General features: G+C 37.1%; 1 protein-coding gene across 2 annotated transcripts in view; it reads right to left on the bottom strand.

Annotated features, from left to right (window-relative positions):
* Positions 1-25,217, bottom strand: part of LOC111321972 (spatacsin) — a 55,305-nt gene that overhangs the window by 28,290 nt on the left and 1,798 nt on the right. For both annotated transcript variants that reach the window (XM_088758075.1, XM_088758076.1), the window contains exons 3-21: positions 23,922-24,173; positions 17,262-17,330; positions 11,895-12,230; positions 10,528-10,915; positions 10,057-10,177; positions 9,370-9,520; positions 8,861-9,016; positions 7,971-8,317; positions 7,345-7,425; positions 6,571-6,699; positions 6,118-6,189; positions 5,134-5,276; positions 4,784-4,892; positions 4,294-4,402; positions 3,287-3,569; positions 2,629-2,871; positions 2,099-2,205; positions 1,418-1,563; positions 798-968 (exon numbers count right to left, since the gene is read on the bottom strand). In XM_088758075.1, coding sequence (XP_088614201.1) covers positions 798-968; positions 1,418-1,563; positions 2,099-2,205; positions 2,629-2,871; positions 3,287-3,569; positions 4,294-4,402; positions 4,784-4,892; positions 5,134-5,276; positions 6,118-6,189; positions 6,571-6,699; positions 7,345-7,425; positions 7,971-8,317; positions 8,861-9,016; positions 9,370-9,520; positions 10,057-10,177; positions 10,528-10,915; positions 11,895-12,230; positions 17,262-17,330; positions 23,922-24,173 — 3,413 coding nt within the window. The remainder of the gene's footprint in view (positions 1-797; positions 969-1,417; positions 1,564-2,098; positions 2,206-2,628; positions 2,872-3,286; positions 3,570-4,293; positions 4,403-4,783; positions 4,893-5,133; positions 5,277-6,117; positions 6,190-6,570; positions 6,700-7,344; positions 7,426-7,970; positions 8,318-8,860; positions 9,017-9,369; positions 9,521-10,056; positions 10,178-10,527; positions 10,916-11,894; positions 12,231-17,261; positions 17,331-23,921; positions 24,174-25,217) is intronic.

The raw sequence follows: 25,217 nt of genomic DNA, 5'->3' as shown, positions 1-25,217 counted from the left end.
TTCTTCTTCTTCTTCTTCTTCTTCTTCTTCTTCTTCTTCTTCTTCTTCTTCTTCTTCTTCTTCTTCTTCTTCTTCTTCTTCTTCTTCTTCTTCTTCTTCTTCTTCTTCTTCTTCTTCTTCTTCTTCTTCTTCTTCTTCTTCTTCTTCTTCTTCTTCTTCTTCTTCTTCTTCTTCTTCTTCTTCTTCTTCTTCTTCTTCTTCTTCTTCTTCTTCTTCTTCTTCTTCTTCTTCTTCTTCTTCTTCTTCTTCTTCTTCTTCTTCTTCTTCTTCTTCTTCTTCTTCTTCTTCTTCTTCTTCTTCTTCTTCTGCATTCTTTTATGATGTTATCATTGAGAAACGCATTGCACAGGTAGCCAATCAAATGGTCTTTCTTGGGGTAGTTTTAAGGAATAATTTACTGAGAGATCTCGTATATCTAGCATCACAAATAATACATCGAAATCCATAAGGATAACTTTCAGATCACTTTTTTACCGGGCCCAAAAATTTTTTCTTTTTCTTCGTCTGCTATGTGACTCCATGATACTTCCATATCCTAATCACTACAATTTAGTCAGCTGATTATGTATCTGTAGTGTTAATTCATTCGCCTTGTTGTTCTTGGGAGAGAACTTCAGTTCACACGCCTTAATGGCTTTCATTAGGTTTTCTCACCGTTTTATTATTTATGAATAATCTTATAGTCAATTACTGTATCATATGTTCTATATATAACGCGAATTTAGTGAAAAAAAAAAAAAAAAACAATAAAAAGGACATGATTATTGAAGTGAAATCAATAATTTACCACCACATACCTGTAAAAGTCTGTAAACTGACACATCCTGACGTTCAATACCAAGGCCACCAGATGAAACAGGGAATACAGCTGAGTGTACTTTGGGAAAACTCAAAAGGGAATCATGCAGAACCTTGTCTTCTACTTGCCATACTGAAATGTTCGACTGTAATTCTGATGACACGATGGCCTAAAGCAAAAGGGAATCCAAGCAACTGAAAAAAGTGAGCAAGCAATTCTCTACTTCTAGGTATGTTTGAATGTGGACAATGCACCCTACTAGCATATAAAAAAAAAACATACTTGCATGAAGCTGAACTGTAAGGCTAAAGATCTATCAATCACGCACTGTTCTGTACAGAAAGGGAATTTAAGTTTAATTTTAAATAAATTCTTGAAATCCAGCCCCTTGGCTGCCAAACTGAATGCAGAAACCTTCCACCTTTTGTGCTATTGTTACTTATACAACTATTATTTTACGGTAGAACACTTTATTGAACAAAGTATTCAAAATTCTTGGAAGTCTTAAATATCAGAATTTGAATATTATTTCTCCTCGTCATAAACTTGACCAAGTGTCTACAGTATTCTGTGATAAGAGGACGAGAGGACATTCACATGTGAATGAAACCATTTTACCTGACTCAGTGTGTTTGGCCCATATAAAAGACTGCTTAAAGCCAATACTGGACGTCCAGATTTCAGAACGGTCATGATGGAAGGCGATTCTATTCTTAAAGTAAACCCAGCAATGGCAAGGCTGGCTTGGATAACAGAAGAGGGATCTACAAAGGATAGTCAAATTGCGTATTCAAGCAAGATTGGATATTGGATATTTTGGATAAAATTTGGTCAAATTGGATATTCAAGCAAGATTCCCCTTGCTCTTGGACTTAAGATCCTTATAGAGTGAGCATCACGGGTTAACAAATGTGTTAGCACTTCAGCAAAGAAGGTTCTCTTTTATGGCCCTCCTTTCGTGCAGTCAGTGCCATCAGTTGTTTACTAACTTTTGGACATTTTGCTATTAAAAGATTACGTCTCATATCACTCGGATGAATTGAAATTTGGAACATTCAGTCAACGATCCTTCCCATCTCCATTTACAGACACATTTATGTGAGATCCTATCCCTAACCACCTGACAAATCGTTTGAATTTTGAGCATATACGGTACATTTAAATGCCACGTAACTATCCACCAAAGTTTTTCCTAACGAAGTTTTTGCAACTGCATTTGTTTTGGATTAGCAATCATCTACTTGTTGACGGCAGTGGAATGGTAGTTAAGGAGAAAAGTTTAACTAGAGAAATTTGTACCTTTAGAATTTAGCCCAAGGAGGCGACATTTGACAAGCATGTCCACCCAGTGTGGTCTACTTGATTCCAAGTTGAGTTCTATGACATTCTCTTTAGATTCACACAGTCTTCAAAGGCAAATATCAACTTAACGATTAATATATAACAACGCTGTTAAAGATATATCTTTCCATATTGACCTGTTTTCTGTTGACAGATACAAACAAGGAAGGAAACGAGTTAAAATCTTCCAAATCCTTCTGAATTCTAAACCTGGTAAGAAGAAGTATTTATCAATCAAGTTCTCCTTTAATATAAATTAACGATATAATAACAACGTAAAGGCTTGAAAAACTGCAGAATTTCAAAATCATGGAGGTCACAAACGATATTTCTTAAAACAATATAAGAGATTGCGTAAATAAGTCTGTCGCATAGCTTCAAATAGTTTACAAAAGTGTTTAGATATCTATTGCATGGTTAACCATGCTCTAAAATCCTATTTAATTAAGCTATACTGCCCCAGTCATAAATCTGATAAACGTACTCACCCATAGAAGTCCATGTAGTGGTACAAAAGATTAATAAGCCTCAGTCTTATGCAGTAGTCGACAAAACTTTGATGAAACTGGGAAACAGTAAGAAGACGTCCTTCCACAGGCATTGAGTCCTTACTGAGTTCAGCATCCATGGAGAAAAATGGAAGACTGTGCCCAAACAATGCCTGGGTAGTACTCAAACAGCGGAGAAGAAGGGGAAAATTTAATAGCTGAGATGTCGTGAACATTCCATTCCTAAAGAAGGCCCAAGATTGCTGGTGACTATAGATTATTGATACATGCGAAGGAATGCATATAATAAACTAAGTAAATACAGCAAGAAAACATATAAGCAGGGTGGAAGTTACAATGCTTTCACAAACAAACATGGATGGAATGTGGTACATGCAGGTTCCAATACTTATATGACACATTTTAAATATTTTCAGTTTGACTGTCTCCTCAAAGTCTCTTCATGACATTTCTTGTGTGTTAGTAGTGTAAGTTCTTTTCTCTTTTATCATCTTAGACCCCATAAGAACTTCATTATTTGGGTAGTACTGTAAGTATATCAAGTCAAGTACTTAGCAATTCAGTATTGAGTTTATTAGAAACAAAAACTAACACGTTCTTCCTTAAAATGAGTTTAAAATTTTTGTAACAGACTGACCTTGTAATCTCTTCCAAAATCATTGTTTTGACAACCTTGTGACAGAAATCTCCTTGACTGAAGATGCCACATGGCAGTGAAGGGAAAATAATGTTCCAGTCATTAACAACACACAATTTCCCACGCACAGGTAGTGAGGGATCATCTTGAGGTGGATTGTTATCATGAGCAACTGATCTAATCCAAGACAACAAAGTCTGCCAATCCATATGAGAGGAAAGGTACTCCCAAAGTGCATCTGAACTTAATCCAATATTGGGGCATGGACAACTATAATCTCCCGCTGAAAAATAGGTTGTTATTGAAAATACTTTAAATACAGTAGCAGTCAAGTTCAAGCATTTTGATCATAATGAATCACTCCTCACAGACTGGTAAATACTTGTAAATGTACTAGTAGAATGCTTCTAATAAGTAATTTTTAAGTAACAAACCAGCATAACCATCTAGGCCCAGTCGTTCAAAGAGTGGATTATTCTATCCAATGGATAAATTGCCATTCAGCAGATTAATGCTAACAAAAAGTTCTGCCCTGGATCCACCAGATAGAGATTTATCCTGGCCATTAGATAGCATTATCCACTCTTCAAACAAACATGGCCAGTACTAAAACAATTAACAGTAACTATCTTATTTCTCTTCATTTGTGTGCTGTGAGCAGCTGGAAATTCTCTTGCTGTTTTAAAAGAGACTCAGGCAAAAGTGTTTATGGAGTTGCACCTATGTGATTGCACTCCTCAAATGACTCAGAAACTTTCCATCACTTTGGTCATCATAAACTTGTGAAGATTCAGGTACCAAGTGTATAATGGATTGATGATGGGGGCATGTTTGATCTGAGTATACTAACCTGATGAACTAGATCATTCATATTTTGTGTATCATATCTAAATGTAGAGTGCCCTGTGTTAGGAAGGGAACTCTCTTTCTGGTTTCTTCTTCATTTTACCTTAGTTTGTTCATTCATTTACTTGTAAAAACACAAACGCTGTAAATCGGTACCTTACCTTTACTTGAGAACACCCTCTCTGCTAAAATTCTCTGTCTTGATGCCATATCCCAAGAACAAACCCAAGCCAGAGGTACCTCAACATAACCACTACCACTTAAGAGATTCTGTGAAATCATAGCATAATACAAACATGAGTACATATTACACATGAACTTTCACAACGCATTATCTACTTGCCTGTAAAAATGAGAAAAAAGCATCCTGTTATATAAAAATGCTTAAAAGCAGTTTGATTGAACTAATTTGTATGGCTCAAGTTTGTCAGGTTTTGGCCAAGTATGCAGTAGTTTGCCCACTATATGTCCACAGGAATTCACATTTCAAAAGTGCAGATAACCATAAAGAATTATTTGTTTCCAGCAAATAAAGACCCAGAACATCTAATTCCAAGTACAGTGCCCAAACTTGGTATACTGTCCTCTAAGGTACCTGTATAGTGAGTTATGTACTACTATACAGTGTAAATGAATCTGTGAAGATTTTACCTGTTTGTTGAGGTCCACAGGTGTTAAATTTCCACTCTGAATGTAAGTCTCAAGGATTTGAGCTGAACCCAGATTAAAAGAACTTTTTAACAGTCCAAGGTCCCTCCAACTAAGATACAAAATACCATACTGTAACTGCACCGCAACCAGATTAATTTGTCTTACAACACATCCATGTGGTGATCAACTGCACAGCTACATGTATAATATTATGATAAAAAATAATTAAGTAACACCACAATCCTGCCTGTGTTTATTTGCATTTACAATGGATTCAGTTATCTTTACATCACTATCTAATAACCTAAGTCAAATGTAGCATATATAATGATTACAATCTTGTCACAGACCTGTCTTTTGGGTAATTAATTCTCACATTTGTCTTAGCCTCTGTGAAGGATTGCTGACTGTACAAAATTTCCAAGGTTTGAGAAAACTTCACTACATTCCTTTCTTCAGCTGGTAAGAAATCTCTTGATTCTAACTCATTCACCTACCGATGGAAAAATTATGAAATGGCGAAACATTTTGTTATAACCATGTTCCATTCATTCAAGAATGTTAGTTTGGAGGACACAAACTTCAGTCTTAGACCAAGCCAACTGGGAGCTCCTCATTGTCTTGTTAGTTCAGTTGGTAGAGCACTGCACTGGTATTGCAGAGGGCATGGGTTCGAATCCTGTATGAGCCTGAATTTTTTTTTTCAGTCCTTATTTTCACTACTTCATAGTAAGTAGTGTTCATTACCACAAGGATCACTTTCATATACATTTTGTAATGCCGCAGTACACACATGTTGACTGCTACTTTTTGTGCTCAAAGTAGAATGTTTAATAAAGCCTGCCCACAGATTTATATAGGCATTGTGTCCATGCAGATGCTGATGTGATAATTACATGTATTGTGATTGGTGGATGCGAATAATGAAGGTGCAAATGTTGAGGTGCTAATTGCAATAGTTGTGCAACACATATGATTTTTCATATATTCAAATTCAATGACTCAAACTGTGAATTGTTATCTATACTTTTGCATTTGGCTAAGTAGTAACAATTCAGTACACCACTAGGCATTTGGTCATTTTAACAACTTTCTTCCTACATTGTACTTCACAAGTCAAGATCCTCTGGATGAGCAGAACAGCCAAGGAACTAGATTAATCATGGTCATTCAATATGGGAAAAAGAAATAGGCAAGCTAGTGATGGACTACAAGCAAAAGGCTGATTGAACCTTGTATAAAAGTGACATGTTCTGATCAGCTTTACAGTTTCACTCTTATTACATATATTGATTCCCTGGAAACTGTTTCTGCTAATTTCAAAGAGGCCTCACCAGAAAATCTCTAAGAGGTCTGTGAAGTGTGTACAAACAAACTTTATGAAGCTGTTGCCAAATGTCCCGCCCCTGAAAGAAATAGTTTAAATTGGAAGTAAATATAGTCATGTACCAGTTCATGACTGCCATGATTATCATCTGCTTTTAAAAGGGAAGAAGCTAATTAGATAATTTGAAAAATATACATCAATTTTTTATTTGTCTGATTAACTACAGAAGTCAGATGATGACTCTGATGATGATTTCAACACAGGTTGTCAAATGTCAGTTACCACCACCGACACTGAACAGTCCTTCTCAGGAGTACACTCAGCCAGAAAATTGCACTACACTTTTACAGAAGTCTGATAATACTGTTCTTGCTAAAAAGGAGAAAATTCCTGTGTGGTTTTAGGAAAAGAACTCTAAGAGACTAAAACGAAATGCTTGTTTTGTTGAAGTCAAACCTACCATGTTTGTTAACAGGGTTGCCACAGTTTCCATGTCATGATCAATAAGTCTTTTAAAAATCACTTGAAGACCAACTTGTATGAAGCTTGAAAGGGAGCCATCACAATGAACAGTTTCGTGTTCTGAGGGCTGAATATAATTCTAATAAGCATGACCTCTCATCAGCAAAACATCCACTTGTAACAGTCTAGTGATATAGTCTGGCTATTCATTAACTATGAGAACCTTTAATTTAAAATTTACAAAAGGTTGACCACTCCAAAGTATTAAAAGGTGAGTTAGTTTATGGTAGCTTAATAAAAAACATTATCATGAATGAATATATAATATAATGTCTTAGGAAGGGTCAAGCTATCAATTGATGATCATAGTGTTTAATTTCCACTGTTATAATGCTAATCTGCATTAGGCAATGAGGTTGAAAGGCAATGTGTCACCATTGATGCACATTGTATCCATTAAATGTAATATTGCTTTAAGGTTTCCATGACACAAGAAAGGATTGAATTTTGTTGTAACATCAACCAACATTCCCGTCACAGAAATTATTACTGAGATCAAGTCTTTGGCCACGAAGGTTAACCTTGTGCATGTGGACATTAAAAGTCAAATGCTCAGCCACCAAAGCCTACTATCCCAAATAGAGCCCTTACAGACCTTAAACAGTGTAACTCTGTCATGACAAACCAGACAATTGGCTGTAAGCAAGCCCCTACATAAGCTTAAGCAAAGCATACATGTAGTAAATAATTGCTTTGAAAATTCTGGATATACCAGCTGAACAGGTCTCCTGCTCTGGAAAAATGCTTGAGCTGAACAAATGTGTCTGCTGGCAATGGCATCTTCAACAATATCCTTGCAAGTAAAGGAAAGGTTATGACATTACAGCAAAATAACCATAATCAGTGATTAACTTTGTACCCTAATATACAATGAATACAAGATGTGGTATTTGTCTTTTAAGGGTATGGAATTTATTTATGAAAAGAATGGATCAATACTGAGCAGCAACCGATTCTCATTATTAGGGAAAAAGGCAGCCAAAATTTAAGCTGGATCCCACCAATCCCTCCTGGGATCCAAGATGGGATTGGCAGCATTGTTAAAGCAACATCACAAGGTAAAACCATTATTTTACTCTTGGAGGCTGCTAACATGGTAACAGAACTTCCCATGTCACTACGTAGTCACTTCCAAAACCAACATTTTTCAAGGTTACAGGTTGTTTGTGGTCTTCTCATTTCTTGTAAATTCTATCATTCAATATTTTGCTTGTAAAGGCTGGAGAATTAATTGATGAGGGTCAAGCACGTGTGTCTCCAAGTCTCAAAAATCAAAAAATCTTTTCAGAGTTTGATACATCTACAGTTCACAAAATAACAAACTCATGATTACAATACCTCATCCTTCATTTTGTTCCACCTTGTCATGGATCCATCTTCCTCATCTGCATCCAATCTGGCAAAAGGCATTAGATCATAATCCACATTTTCAAAACTTTGAGCATCATCCAAAGGAATGTTGCTGAGATGGCTTTGAAGCTTCACAATGCTTAGAGTCAGAAAATCGAGGCAATCTTTAATTTCCTGATGTAATGAAGTACATATAACTTGATCGGTTTCATGCACAATAGCAGTCTCTTTAAGAACTTCACCCTCTAACAGCTTTGCTCCATCTTCCATTAGGTTGTGAAGGTAACTTAGGGTCATCTGTGCAAGTTGCCTTGTGAAATGCTGGTAGTGTTGTTCTGGAAAAAAAATGTCATCTTAGAGTAAAGTGTATCTATTAAAATATAACTTTCATAAAGTCATAAAAGAACCACACCTGTATTGTAAATTAAACCTTTTTCTTATCTGCTAGTCTCAAAGTGTCAGAAACTATATACAAGTAATTTGATACAAAACTAGCCAATCCAAATCAAGTCATAAAATCAAGGTGTGTCCTGTACAAACAAAACCACATATGCATGACTAAAAAACCATCACAAAATCAATTGAAATACACGAGACTGTTAAGAACACTAACTGAGGGTTCCCAGAAACACAGCTGTTCACCACAGATCTCTCCTTGCCAAACACCTTTCAACTACTTCATGTTATTTGTCCTCATCTATTCAAAAGGAATCAGCATGAGAACTGATGTAGGTTATTTTTTTGCTTTTGGAAAAAAATTATTACTTCTTAATGAATATCAATTTGTTTTAAAATAATGGTTGATTCCCATTGTGGCACACTCCTCCACTTTTGTACCCATACAAGTAGAGATCAAAAGTGCAATGTTCCTCACTTACGCTGACTATTGTAGTTGACAGCACCAACAAGGGCCTCTGTAACTGCCACCACATCAGTGGTACCCAGTACACCTTCACCAGATGGTGATGATGCTGAATTTAAAGACAATACAGAGTCTGATGAAGAGTAGAGAGCAGCACATCTGTTTGTGAAAGCTGAAAGAGAGTAGGCAAATCATCAAACCATGGAAGATTTATTTTATAAACAGATTGGTATTTCAAATAATAAAAATGTTGATAGTAAAGGCAGATTAAAATCCCTTCCCTTGCAAACTAAAGGCTTACAAGCTTTTCTTGGGTTCTCCCAACATGTACACTCTGCTTCAGTTGATGATGCTATGAAAACCAGAAAATATGGACTGTCGTTTGTCTAAGTAGTACACATCTCTGAAAAAACACCATGTGATATCCTCTCTACATCTAAACCCATTTCTCAAAAAGTTTAAAAGATTTAACATTAATTGCTGTATTATAAATTCTAACATGACATTTTAGAGCTCGGTTCTTGCCTTTGTCCTGGTTTTTTAAAAAAAAGGCAACTGTGTCAAGTTGCCTTAGTTTTAAGGCCACTTCTAAAGCATGAATTGGAATGGTACAATGATCCCACTGATTCACAAAGCAAAGAGAGTCTGCCAGGACTGCATTCTCGTACATAATTACCTACAAAACAGTAGAGCAAAGTTTCCATCAACATTTTCCACCTAAGACCATTCCTTAAAAGGAGTCAAAAATAGCCACCAAATGAGAGAGTTATAACTCTGTTAAAAGAATTTTTCATTGCATAGTTATATAACATTTTATACTGTATATAAAATGTTATATACATAGTTATAAACTGGTTTACTCTAGTTTGAGCACTCTGGCATGGCTTAGACGATACCACAAAGGTTGGGTCGTTTGGGGTGACCGTCTCGGTTCTCCCCCATCCTAGCATTAGCACTGCACTGATGAGGCCCAGAAGGCCGAAACAGTACTGTCTGCAGTTAGTTATATATATATATATATATATATATATATATATATATATATATATATATATATATATATATATATATATATATATATATATATGGTTTGCATTATGTTGCTTTGACACATCCTCTTAGCATTCTTTCTTTAAACAAGATAATTCTCCTGGCTAAAACAAGAAGAAAGATAACTAATTATTCAGCTGATGATTGAAACACATTCATTACTTTATGGACAAGCTGATCTTGACTAATATCAAAAGCTGGTACTGCCAGGGATGTGCTTGTGAGCACCAGATTTGGAAATGCTGGTTCACAACTTTGTACTATCACTGAAGGTTCCAAACACCTGCAAATTAAAGAAGTTTGGAATTAAACCAGTACATTTCTTGTTTGTCTGTTGTCACAACCTCAAAATTAAGAGTAAATTATTTTTGCAGCACCTCATAGATGGAGGGAAAGAACCGAGAAAATAGGTGTGCCTAAAGTATTATCTTTTATGGGTTGTTCAACTTCAAAGTTGTCTTTTGAAAGAAGAACCCTGGTAAGACAATAACACCTCACTTAACCTTTCCTAATAGACACAATAAAATTATGACTACACTTTTTACCATGCTTTAGCAACTAATAACAAAGTATACAAACTTTAGAAACTTAAACTATATAGACTCTGTTATTAAAAAAAGTTAAATAGCTTACCAGTGGTAGAGATATTTTTGAGTTTTCAAAGAAAACAAACACAGAACACCATGGGGAACATCACTTGGATTTTCCATTAGTCTCTCTGGTTTGAAACAGAGTAAGAATGAAGCTGGAGTCGCCCATATTCCCTCCAACTTGTACATTTTCATCCAGTCTTCACATTTAACAAAAATGGTTTTCTGTAAAATCTCATGGGATGGCAATACTTCAGGTTGAGTCTCTTCAGCCTCCCCCTTTTCTCCTTTAAATCCACTCATGTTGCTACAGCTTTTTGCGGTTTGTTTACCACAACTACTCAATGCAACCAACAGATTTCCAACATCAGGACCAACTAGATCAGAAAACCACCTTTTCTTCACTGTTGGCTTACAAAAATGGCTTACATCTAGGAAAAGAAGCAAACAAAATGTCAGATATCAGATGTCATAGGTATAGAGGAATCTGAGAAAGAAAGCTATAACTGTCACAGCCACCACCACAAAGTTTACATGATGTTTCTGCTTTGGATTTAGTTAACATTACCTTATAAGAGGGTCCCCTATACCCTTTGTAAAGCTAAGTCAAGTAGAAATATTTGGCCTTTTCAGGAGAGGGGGGACAGGGGGTCAGAGTCTGCCACTTCCCACACCATGTTCTCCCGCATCCGGTACTTTTATGCCCCTTTGCCTCCCCAACTCCCGCCCTTCATTGTGTTGCTCCTGTCTTCAGGTTAACCAGGAGAATCTTTTTTCGGGATTGTGCCGTTGTACAGAGCAAGCTCCCAAGGTCTTCCATGAACAGATTTTTTCATGGCCACAACAAAAAATTCTGAAGCTGATAGATAAAGTCTTTGATGACATTTGACCTGAATGACCCTGAATTGCTTTCTTTGCTGGAGATTTTTGACAGCTATAGCTTACCAGACACTGTACATGTCATGCCATCTCGTGATCAATGATAAAACCAAATTGAAGGGATTTCCAAATTCACCAGAAGTAATGCTGTTTTTCCAGCCCGAGTACAAATTTACGTTTTCTTACCTCCAAAATTTTCTTTTAGGCATTGGTGGATGTTAAATGGAATTTTCAAAACTTTACTAGATAAGTGTCTTTGACTGAATAATACCCAGTAATAAACAACAAACTATCACCTTATTTATTTCTGCTCCTGCTTCCCACCCTCATGTAGATACTGTTTCCTGCCCTCTGTTCTCCGGCTTCCCTCCCTCTCCCGCCCCCTGTTCTCCCAGGCTCCTGCCCCTCTGTCCCACTTCACCTTTCACACATCATGCACAATGTCTGATTTTTTTCAGGTTCATGCAAAATTCAAATGATCATGTTTCACATTTTAATTTAATAAAAACCACATTCATAGCTGACTCCCACCTGTACCCTTTTCACAGCAGGCTTGCTTTGCACCCTTCCTGAAAGCCAATATCTCTGTTTTCCACACCCTGTCCCCATAGGCAATATCAGACATTTCTGCATTACGGGCCACAGAATCTTCATCTCCTAATTCATACTGAAACTTTACGCATGAAAAAGAAGGACCTTTGATCCTAGAGTGGGTTGGACCAATCTGCTGAGAAGGGAACTCTTTAAAATGTTCATCAAGGTTTACCACAAAAATATTGCTGTTACCATCAGCACAAACAAGAAAGGAGAGATCATCAGATACTTCTAAGTATACAAAAGTTGGTCTCTCTTGGACTGCAACATAATCTGAAAAAAAATGAGCTCTGATAGTAAGGCACTGTCTTTTAAAGTGCACCTAAACCCCCAAATTTTTTTTGCTTAACAAAATAAGCATATTTTTTGGAGTATTTCTGTGCAAAAAAATTTTTATTTGCTCAAATCTTCAATTTTCTGTGCCCAGTCAAAATACAGAAAATCGGCCGCCATCTTGCCCCACGACCGAGTTTAAACAGGAATGGCTCTAGCGGGTAATGTGACGTCAAATCGAGAACATGAAAGTCTGCATTTCACACATTTTCACTTGTTTGGGAAGGTTGTAGTCGATATTGTCCGAAAATATGCCAACTAAGTGTGTTGAAGAAGGATGTAGCAACATGCGAAATTTGCAAGAGGGTATCACACTTCATACATTCCTCATACAACACACCTAGTCAGCATATTTCGGACAATATCGACGACAACCTTCCCAAACAAGTGAAAATGTGTGAAATGCAGACTTTCGTGTTCTCGATTTGACGTCACATTACCTGCTAGAGCCATTCCTCTTTAAACTCGGTCAAGGGGCAAGATGGTGGCCGATTTTCCATATTTTGACTGGGCACAGAAAATTAAAGATTTGAGCAAATTAGAAAAAATTTTGTATAGAAATACTCCAAAAAATAAGCTTATTTCATTAAGCGAAAAAAATTTTTGCGTTTAGGTGCACTTTAAAAAGGCATACCATTCAGCATGATTTCAGAATGATGCAGGAGTTATATTTGGAAGTTGCATAATTTTGCATTTTGTGGAAAAATATTTGAGACTATCTGGATGACCGCAAAATCTTAACTTGAAATTAATATTAAGAATTTTATGTTAAAGTAGCAGAACAATAGAGGAACAAATATTTTCTTCCTTATATTACTTTTTGAGTCACAACACTCATATGAGCTCTGATAAAATCCAACAGAATTCACTGAAAATCTTTGACAGTATAACTGACAACAACATAACAAAACTAGAGAAGATATCATTTAGTTGGCTTAATTTTATTTGCCACATCCTAATTTAGGGAAAAAAAGGATATTCTGTTAAATCTTCTAGGAAAATAAATCCTGTACAATTATCATGCTAGTACATGGTATCAAATTTGTGAATTTTAGAATCCACTGCTCCCAGAGATTTAGTGTACAGGTAAACAAACCCTTGGTTTTGAATTTTTAACAGTGCAAATAGAAATTCTTCTCTTAGTTGTCTCATGATGAATCAAATTCAAAAACAGCTTTTTAAGATATAATGAATAAGTCAAACTTTTAATCAGATTTCAAAGATAGTCCACAATAGGGTTTTCATTAGACCATGCCCAAAATAGGATTCTTTTTTTCTTGTTTTTCGCTTAGTACGGATGATTAACGTACTATTAAAATTAAGCCGATTTGATCCGACTTGTTTAAGTTCTGCTGTTCTAGCCCATTATAAACCTAAAAATTCGATCTTTCTTTTATTTGTTTATCTACATCTATGCAAAGGAATTATAAATTTAGGAAAAAATCGGTTGAAAAAGAAGATAAAACAAATAGGTCTTACAGCTGAGTAATAAACCTTCCAAAGCCGCGATGAGTTGTCCATACCGAGTACTAAGGTACTAACGTACTAAGCAAATTTAGAACAAGCCGTGATGAGTTGTCTGTAGCGAGTACTAATGTACTAACGTACTAAGCAAATTCAGAACAAGCCGTGATGAGCTGTCCGTACCGAGTACTAACGTACTAACGTACTAAGCAAATTCAGAACAAACCGTGATGAGTTGTCTGTAGCGAGTACTAACGTACTAACGTACTTAGTCTAAGCAAATTCAGAACAAGCCGTGATGAGTTGTCCGTACCGAGTACTAAGGTACTAACGTACTAAGCAAATTCAGAACAAGCCGTGATGAGTTGTCCGTACCGAGTACTAACGTACTAACCCACTAAGCAAATTCAGAACAAGCCGTGATGAGTTGTCCGTACCGAGTACTAACGTACTAAGCAAATTCAGAACAAGCCGTGATGAGTTGTCTGTAGCAAGTACTAAGGTACTAACGTACTAAGCAAATTCAGAACAAGCCGTGATGAGTTGTCTGTAGCGAGTACTAACGTACTAACGTACTGACGTACTAACGTACTAACGTACTAGGCAAATTCAGAACAAGCTGTGATGACTTGTCCATACCGAGTACTAAGGTACTAACGTACTAACGCACTAAACAAATGAATAACAAGCCGTAATGAAATGTCCGGACCGAGTACTACAGTACTAACGTACTAAACATATGAGCAACAAGCCGTGATGAGTTGTCCTTACCGAGTACCACAAAATACGGCAAATATGGCACAACTCGTAAAAATACTCAGCAATACTACACAACAAAATATCTAATAAGACATATCTATATGAATAATTTAATTCCAAAACTTTGCAAGTGCAATTTTAACGGTATTCTTTTTCTCAATAACACAAACTGCCCTAAACGGTTTCTTTGTGATCTCAGGGACAGATGAAACAGAAAATGTTCGAGGCTGAAACCACACTATATTACCCCCTGTTGGATAAGAACGAGTTTATTTAACATCTCGAATTTTTCACGTTCTCTTAGGTAGCATACTCAAGCTCATGTTTATTAAAGATTCATTAGGATTTATTGCTTACTTTGTTTTACCAAAATATAGTTTCTAAAAGGGTTAAAGAGAAAACTGCAATTCATAAATGGTTTATTTCAACGAAAACCGTCAGTTTGAGATCACCAAAAAAACGCAGTGCGAGTTGTTCTCCACTTCATTACCGCATTAAAAATAAGGTCCACACCACAAAAACACAAACCCCAATGGTTATCAATATACTCCTTTTTTCACAGACTAAATCAAATGTTCAATTCCATGGCATGCATGAAAAGAACGAGTTGTAGTTAGTACGCTAGTACGTAGGTATTCATGCTTGCTGGAGAGGTTTAATTAGTACGCTAGTACGTAGGTATTCATGCTTCGAGAGGTTTACTTAGTATGCTAGTACGTAGGTATTCCTGCTCGCTCGAGAGGTTTAGTTAGTACGCTAGTACGTAGGTATTCATGCTTGCTGGAGAGGTTTACTTAGTACGCTAGTACGCTAGTACGTAGGTATTCCTGCTCGCTTGAGAGGTTTAGTTAGTACGCTAGTACGTAGGTATTTATGCTTGCTCAAGAGCTGTAGTTAGTACACTAGTACACTAGTACGTAGGTATTCCTGCTCGTTCGAGAGTTGTAGTTAGTACGCTAGTACGTAGGTATTCATGCTTGCTCGCTCGAGAGGTGTAGTAAGTACGCTAGTACGTAGGTATTCCTGCTCGTTTGAGAGTTGTAGTTAGTACGCTTGTACGTAGGTATTCATGCTTGCTCGCGAGAGGTTTAGTACTGTTAGTAATGTAGTACTGATGAAAGCTGTTAGTACGGTAGTACTGATGAATAAGCAAAAATCTACAGAAAAGCATTCCTATAATGGGCAGCATATGGTTTTCATCATCCCTTCCAAATTTTGCTTAATGCAACAATCACTATCAACAGGTCTTTAGTACAGCTATGGGTTCACCTGTCCTTGCTGTCATTGCTAATAATTATGGTAATGGGAAGATATAGAACAAAGGGCTTTAGCCACTTCACCAGTTAAACCCTTGTTCTGGAAATGATATGTCAATGATTTCATTTCAGCAGTATCCAGAAATGAAGCAGAACACCCCCTATTACATTTGGATTCAGTGGAGCTGTCTATCCAATTCACCCTTGAGTGCGAAAATGATAGACACTTGCTCTTTCCTGATTTAAATCTGTGCTAAGAGGAACAGGAGAAACTAGAGACAAGTGTTTATTACCAACCCACCCAACAAATATCTTGCTTTGACTCTCACCACCCTATTTGCCATAAAAAGTCCATAGCTATAACTTTACTCAGGAGGGCTGACTGTCTACCATCTTCACTTGATTCCAGGGTTGAGGAGAGAAAATATGTTTTCCTAAAGGCAAATGGCTATACCTAAACATTTGTCCGTTACTACCAGAAACCAGTTACAACTAGTAACAATCTTGATGAGAAGGAACCAGCAAATGGTTTCCTTACATCCAGAGTGTTATGGAGCCCATCAAGAGAATTTTTAATAACCACAATGTTAAAGTTGCTTAAAACCTTTTCAGACTTTGGGACATAATTTTGCCAAACCCAAGGATCCTGTTATGAAAGAACAATGAAACCCATGCCATTTATTCTATTCCATGCAATGACTGTGATCATGAGTATATCAGACAGACCAAATGTCGGTTTGGTACATGTTTGAGAGAGCATCAGATAAGTGGTCTCCTTTTGCAAAAAAAGAAAATTCAGCTTTGTCGGAGTACACATCCCTTACTAACCATATAATTGGGTGAGATAATTCTGAAATTATCACCACCAATCGCCACTACCACCAACGCCTTTGTTTGGAAGCTTGGCATATCAACTCACACTCATTTAAATCATGCTCAACTCGTTGTCACCGAAAAACCCTCTTTAGGGAGTGTCAATAAAGTTTGTATTGTATTGTATTGTATGATGATGGTGGCTTACTACCTGATGCCTATTTTAACACCTCGTCAGAAAAAAGGGAAGCTAACTAGTCAGCATATAAAAGGGCCTCTTGTTGCAATGATCAGATCACCCCTGATAAAGGCAGTAGACAGGAGCGTTGAAACACTGGGTCGATGAATTACAATTTCCCCAGTTACATTCATTAAATCTTTAAACCAGAGCAGCATCAAACCATGTCTGATTGTCCACCTGGTTGCTGTGTGAACTTTAATGTACCGGTAATCATAATTAATTACTTTTCACATAATATTATGAAGTTTTCAAAGATAATGATTTCTAGCAATATAGAATAAACTTATTCCTCACCATCAATTTAAAAAACTTAATACAATGATTACAATTGCACCTAATCACCCTTCTTGCCTTTCTACATGAAGAATCAATAAAATTTATGTGGATTTTTCATCTTAAACTGCTGATAAAAACTTACATAGTAAGTTGTGAACCTACCTTGAGCTGAAAAGCCAACTGAAGGCCACACATCGATTGAACCAACAAAATCAGCCATCTTGTGTATGACTTGTTGAAAAAGTTAAGAAAACTGCTTTAAGAAAAAGGAGTGTATGAATGTCCCCTGCTCCTCTTATTTAAGTTAAAAACATACATGTGTACCTCTCTACAGTGGTTGCCTCTGCACACATAGTTACAGTAACTATAAAATGAATAAACAAGTTTTGTTTGTGTGGAAAAAGTGTTCAGTTAATGTCATAAATTTTAGAAAATACAAGACATGCTACTTTCTTCTCTTGGGCTCTAAGGGGTGATTTTTGGACACAACAAGTTTTCTAGGTTTTTGAGCAATTCCAAAGAGGTCTTTATTATTTTTTGGTTTCTTTTGAACAGACATCTAGCATAACAATCCATTTTGTTGTATGAAAAGTTAGTTTAGTGCATGTTAATACAGTGTCTGTTCCTCTATGGGGTATGGCTGTGAAACCCAATCCTGAAGCAGCATAGGTGTCCATAGTAATAATAATAATAATAATAATAATAATAATAATAATAAAATATTTATATAGTGCACAATCCACTATTTGTCCATGGTGCTTTACATCAATAAGTTAAAAATCATCTAAAAATTAAAAGAGTTAAAAAGCTTGTTTAAAAAGATATGTTTTTAAATGTCGTTTAAAAATGTCTATCGAACTACTAGATCTTAGTACAAGTGGGATCGAGTTCCATAGTCTCGGTGCCGCCACAACAAATGCTCCCTCTCCATAATGTTTTCAGTCTAGCTTTCAGGGTCGCCAGAAGGTATTGAGAGGACAATCTTAATTTCCGTTCAGAGGTGTGGTACTTTAGTAATTCACTGATGTAGGAAGGCGTGGTTCCATTGAGAGCTTTGTAGACCAGTAGGAGAATTTTAAAAACTATACGGTAATGGACAGGTAGCCAGTGAAGCTGTTTGGCTATAATTATGATCAAATTTCCAAGTACGTGTAACAACTCGAGCTGCTCTGTTTTGCATAGATTGCAATCTTGAAATTAGATGTTGTGGAAGACCATAAAGCAGGGAATTGCAGCTACCCAATTTTGCAGTAACAAAGGCATGAACAACAATTTTGGCACCCTCCTCATCAATGTACTTTCTGATTTTGGCGATACTTCTTATGTGATAATGAGAAGACTTGCAAATTGATTTTAAGTGGTCCTCAAAGTTTAAACATTTATAAAAGATGACACCAAGATTACGAGCTGAGGATGATGGTACAACTGTCACGTTGCCAATTTGAAGAGAGTCTAAAGGTCTGGGATGATACCTTGAGCTGACGAGAACAACTTCAGTCTTGTCTTGATTTAGTTTGAGCTTGTTGATAACCATCCAGTTATCTATATCACAGACACATTGCTCCATAGCAGTTTTACACTCTAGCATTTTATCAAGACAGTCAGTTTTAAATGCCACATAGAGCTGAGTATCGTCAGCGTAGAAATGATACTCTAAGTTGTAACACTTAATAATGTCAGCAAAAGAAGAGGTATATAGTAGATATTAAAGAGGGCCAAGGACTGATCCCTGTGGGATGGCATGTTCCAAGAGACATTGAGAGGAATTGCATTTATTGACGTTAACAAACTGTTTTTGGCGATGTTAAATAAGATCTTAGCCAGGCGAGTACTGTTCCTTTGATCCCAAAACGACAAGATAACCTTGATAATAATTATAGGATGGAATGATCTACAGTATGAAAGGCAGCAGATAGGTTGAGTAAAAGTAGAATGACAGTGTTATTGTTCTCAATAGCAGTGAGAATATCATTGTGAACTCTAATGAGGGCCATTTCAGTACTGTGAAATGCTTTATATGCGGACTGAAATGTCTCGTCAAGATGGTGCCTCAGTATACGATCATTTAATTGCAAAGCAACAGCCTTCTCTATTAGCTTGGACACAAATGCCAGATTTGAGATTGGGCAGAAATTTTTTAATAAATTGTTCAAAATCAGCATCTTGTTCCTTGAGAAGCAGTTTTAATACAGCAACTTTCAAAGCACATGGCATCACACCATTCTTGGGGGACATGTTTATAATCAAGGTTAGTGTAGGTAGGATGATGGGAAAGCATGTTTTTAGAACAGATGCTGGAAGTGGATCGAGGTCACATGATTTTGTTAATGTCTTCTCAGCAAATTTCTTTACCATATCCAAAGTAACTTGTTGAAAGTTGTGAATCTGCACATTGCGCAGCATCCTTGGAGACCCAGGGGCTGTCGGTCGATTTCAAGTTAGGGCATGAAGAGCCCCTGGGGACATTGTCTTACAAGACTAGTTCCAAACGGTCGCAGTCGTTCTGCCATCTGATTGGTGCCAGAAAATCTTTGTGTTTTTCTGCCCAATCAGAGTGAAGTGTGTTTTAGAGTCCTTTCGTGTGTTTTAACACGGACATATACTAGTAGCTCAGTTGCTCACTATGTTTGTTTGGACCGTGCGACGGAGATTTGTTTGAGGTGAAAAGTTTCAGTCTCAGCACACAATGTAAGAGAAATCAATCAGATTGTCCGTGAAAATCTTACTGGAAATTATAGTGAATACTTTCGCAGGTATCACTAGAGAACGTGTTTTAAAGTTTGTGAGGTTTGTATACAACACGATGGTTGCAGTCATTGACGTGTCGCTTTAAACGTTAAACGAGATTTAAGCTTAAATCTTTCTAGATTTTTTGCATAATTTGCTGTGACTGAAACTTTGCCAATCCCGTGAAGTTATTTCGTCGCACGGGCCACGCAGATATGTCGAGCAACTGGTACTTGCGCAACTTTCTGTGCGTGCCAAAATCAAATCTCATCTTCGCTTGAAAAAAAAGAAAAGCTAAGCGTGGAAACTTTTGCTTATTAGATGTGGGTAGATGACCCTGTACTACTAAGCTGACATTTACAATAAAGCAAACCCGCCCTTTCCATCCAATATTTCTTGGTCTTTGTTTTTCCCATTGAAAACAGCATTGGATCGATTCTCAATGATCAAAGGTATTTAACTTGGTCTTCAACAATCGACAGAAGAGGTGAAATGACAATGACCAAGGGACTAGAAGAGAATCCGTGGCCTTTCTAGCTCAAGAATTTCAATACTCTAGACAGCAGTTGAAAGATTGAACTCTTTCTAAACCCCTTCGGTAACTGCCCGAAAACATCTCTCTTTCCCACGATGTTCTCATTAATAAGTTTTTGTTCAGATTTTAATTAGCTAACCAGAAACACAGCTAAGCTCTCTCTTAGCACTTGCTGGAGGTCGTCCACGAACTTAACGTTCTCTGCAACCTTGGCCGTATTGTAAATGACTTTACTACTAAGATTAGATTTTGGTGCGCACAGAAAGCAGAAAGCTACGTAGGCGAAAGCGCCAGTTGCTCGACATACCTGCGTGGCCCGTGCGGCGAAATAACTTCACGGGATTAGCAAAGTTTCAGTCACAGCAAATTATGCAAAAAATCTAGAAAGATTTGAGCTTAAATCTCGTTTAACGTTTAAAGCGACATATTAATGACTGCAACCAACGTGTTGCATACAAACCTCGCAAACTTTAAAACACGTTCTCTTGTGATACCGGCGAAAGTATTCACTATAATTTCCGGTAAGATTTTCGCGGACAATCTGATCGATTTCTCTTACATTGTGTGCTGAGACTGAAACTTTTCACCTCAAACAAATCTCCGTCGCACGGTCCAAACAAACACAGTGAGCAACTGAGCTACTAACATATGTCCGTGTTAAAACACACGAAAGGACACTAAAGCACACTTCACTCTGACTGGGCAGAAAAACATAAAGATTTTCTGGCTCCAATCAGATGGCAGAACGACTGCGACCGTTTGGAACTAGTCTTGTAAGACAATGTCCCCAGGGGCTCTTCATGCCCTAACTTGAAATCGACCGACAGCCCCTGGGTCTCCGAGGATGATTGCACAGAGGTCTGTCAATAGTATGAGATGAACTGAGGTCATTCTCAGGAACTCTCTCTGTAAATGCATTGTGTATCTTGTCAATTTTACTGATGAAAAAATTGTTGAATGCATCTGCAAGGCTGGTGGAATCAGGAAAACAGGAAGGATATTGTTGCACAGTCTGTTTCTGATAATTTGTTAACAGTTTTAAATAACATCCTCTGATCACCTGAGAAATCACTGATAATGGTGGTGTAATAAGATAATTTTGCTGAGTCAAGTAAATTGTTAACAACACTTCATTGGTGAACGTATCGTTCACGATCACTTGGAAGTAGGGTAGGAGGCCACTTTCTTTCTAGTTTTCTTCTAACATATTTATTTTGAGCAATCTCAGTTGAATACCAAGATGCTGATGGACGAACTGTAATCACACATTACTTGATAGGTGCATGTCGGTCTAACAATGAGCGCAGCACGTTATCATATTGATAAACCAAGATGTCTAAGTGAAAAGACGGTTCTTTAATTAAAGTAGAATTATTAATGTCATCACAGAGGGCATCATAATCAATTGAGCATAGTTTTCGATAGTTCCTAGTTTTGTAAGAAATAGACAACTTTTTTGAGAGACATGTTTTGGCATGCTTATGCCATCTTCAATCAATGAGTAACAAAACACAAGTAATTATATAACAGACAAGTAGATGAATAAAATATTTACAGTATGATGTAATACAAAAGGGGGTACAAATTACAGCATGACACCAAACATCAAAGGTGTGAACTAAAACGCTAGAAAAGTGTTATAATGTTGTTAGTAATTGTTTGTTAAGTTCAGGTTTGATCTTATTTATATATAAAAAAACTGAGGTTTCTGAACCGAGGTTTCTGTAGCAGCAGATTAATTTTTACAGCAGAATGGTTTGAGATCACTGGGTAAAAAATTGAACTACCAGTCAGAAATGCATCATTTGATTTGGTAATCACAAGATTGAGAGTATGACGCCTAATATGAGTGGCTCTGGTGACATGTTGCCTGAGATTGTAGAACCCCAGAATATCTACGAACCTTCTAGCTTGAAAATTATCGCCGTCATCCACATGTAGGTTAAAGTCACCCACAATTAGCAAGCCTCCAGGTGAAACAGCCGTTTGTTCAATGAGTTTTGAAAACTCTTCATAAAATAAATCATAGGATGAATGGCCAGGAGGGTGATAAATCACAAGAATCCTAATACCTTGTAGACAACAAAGACAAGCATCCATGTATTCAAAAGATTCAAAGGTGTCAGTGATCTGGCTGTTTACATTTATTGTTTCTTTGAATAATAAGCCAACTTTGCCGCCGAGGGAATATGATCTCGGAACATGAAAAAATCAGTAACCAGTGGGACATAGAGTACCAATATCTACTTCATCAATGTTTCCTGGTTGAAGCCATGTTTCAGTTATTGCCAAGATATCAATATCATGGTCAATGACAAAGTCTTTCACCTTCATTATCTTGTTTTTCACTGACCTAGTATTCAATAGACAGAAGTTAATGAGATGCGATGTAGATGTTGATGCCTGTGAGGGAGCTTTCTTGATAGGTGCTAAGTTGTCTGGATTCACGGCTCGGTGAAACAATGGTCTTGGGCAAACTGGAAAATTTGCATAATGGCACTGAATTTTTCTATATCATCCTCCTCTTCGTCCTCTAAACTTAAAAATACTGCATTGTTTCAACGAGTGATAGCTTTTGAAGAGGGAAAACAGCATTGTTGTCTCAAATTCATGAGTTGTTGTCGAGAATACGTTAGTATCGGTGCTCTGGGCAGGTTTTCAGAGCGATGTTCAATCATGACTTGATGTACAGGTGGAACCCAATTTATAATGTTTGTAGCTGGTCCAGGACTAAGAGCAATGTCATCATTAAAGAGAGTAATTTCAAATGGTGGGTCATGCCCAGGAACAGCTAACGTTGTATTATCTCTCTTTCCCCATCGAATCGCAGCTATTGGCAGTTTGTGGTAACCCATAAAAGTTAATTTTGACTTGCTGCACCAGTATAACACAACAGCAAATTAAAGTACTCTAGGTTTTGTTCGCAGATGACAGCGGGAGAGTTGTTAATACCAAATAAAAGTTGTTCATACCAAATAAAGGTTTCACTAGTTTTCGTCTGAAAATATATGTTGTAGTTCAATTTTATCCTTGGTTCAAATTCCATTTTCCTTTGTTTGAAACTCATTATCATACATTAACACGACCAAAAACAGAGGAAAATAAAATTTGAAGCAAGTATAAAATTGAACTACAACATATACATTGCTGATGGCATAAGTGAGGGAATGTAGATGGGTTTGCTTGAACAGCCTTCCTATTGAGAAACTCGATCACTAAAACACTCCAAAAAATTGGTACAGAAAAGAACAATGTAAAATAATGCAGTTGCCTCTAGCACACTCTTATATCAACCAATCAACTAAGGAGCCATTGTTTTTATTTAAAGCTGAACAATACCCACTAAATATGTTCCCCAAGTATATCAGGAAAGAACTCTTGACTTGTGGCTGCAGACTGAGTCATTAAAATAATTGCTTCCAAAATATAGGGGGATCCATAGAAGTGGCACATGGAGCAGATACATATGGGTGGTCCATAATTTGGTTGATGTAGTAAATACATACATACTTTGCCATATAATATTATTTGCAACAATTCAGATCACAGAAAAAGGATACACACAATACCATTTGACATCAATGTAAAGATAAACTTATGAAGCCTCCTGACAGCTGTAATTGGACCTGAGGGTTCATTCTCCTTGTTCACAGCTGTATTTGACACCTCAAAGTAAACTGACAAATCTGCTGCAGTGTTTTGCCCCATAGACAGTGTTGTCAGCACTGCATCCACTAGAATGGTGACTTCATATTTGGAAGACTCGGAACTCCTGTTGAGTGCAATAAGATTTACCTCACCGCCATGCCATTCTGAAAGGAAAAAATGCAAACAGTTAACTTGGAACTATTCAAATCAAAACAACAATTGTTTACTTATCTAAATCTAAATATATCCACACAAAGACATCAAAAGACCCTCCAGATACAAAACCACTTGAAAACATTCAGACAAGAGGAGTGATTGATGACTGATTATTGAGTATGCTTGTTTTCAGTTTTCTTACCAGTAAGACTTCCTATTTCTGAAATCATTCAGACACAAGCATTGAGCTAAAACAACTTTCATATGAAGATAAAAAGATGTACTCTCTTGAAATTGTCTTTTTCAAAACAAAATAGCTAAGAGTAATAGAGCATTCAAATCAGTTTTTCCTGACATGAGATGTCACATATTACTGTTGTGATGTTTTCTTAACCCATTAACGTCCAGTGCGCCCGTATGCGCCCATGGGGACCCACACCCTTTCTACGCCCTGTGACGTCATCAATTTTAACTCTGGAGCACGAATTCGAGCATGTACTTGAACGGGTTGAAAATATCTTGCAGACGATACCAGAATGAGCGCAATTGAGTGGAGGAGATTGGAGAAATAGCCAAAAAACCGTGTCACTTTGACTGGAAAATCTGCACGAAGATCGTGTTTCACTACCCACCTGCCTTTCCGAGCATGTGCTTTGAAAATAATGAGTAGTTTCTGAAAAATCTCTACACCAAAATGAAGCCTACTCAATTTCCAGCAAGTGAGGAGAAACTTTAGGCAAGGAGAGGGGAAAAAAAGGGCAGGAGAAAGAGAGAAAAGTAGAAGTCGTAAGTGGGGCGTGACTTTTCAAGCCAAAAACTATGTCGAAATTTTGCTCTCTGCGCGTGCCCGAGATTTTCAGGCCGCCATTTTGCATTTGGATCGAAAGGCCGTCGAGTGCACGAGCTGTCAAGTGGTTTTTGGTAAGTTCGAGCTTTTAAAACCCCAACAGTGACCCGAAATCTGCTGGACTAGCTTCAAAACACAGTTTTCCACAAAAGCTGTGGCCGTTAATGGGTTAAAGTGCAGCTAAACCCAAAAATTTTTTTTCACT

The sequence above is a fragment of the Stylophora pistillata genome, chromosome 4 (genome assembly GCF_964205215.1).
Source record: "Stylophora pistillata chromosome 4, jaStyPist1.2, whole genome shotgun sequence".
NCBI lineage: Eukaryota > Metazoa > Cnidaria > Anthozoa > Scleractinia > Pocilloporidae > Stylophora > Stylophora pistillata.
The sequence above is the reverse complement of the archived record's forward strand: the minus strand, read 5'-3'. Positions and strand labels throughout refer to the sequence as shown.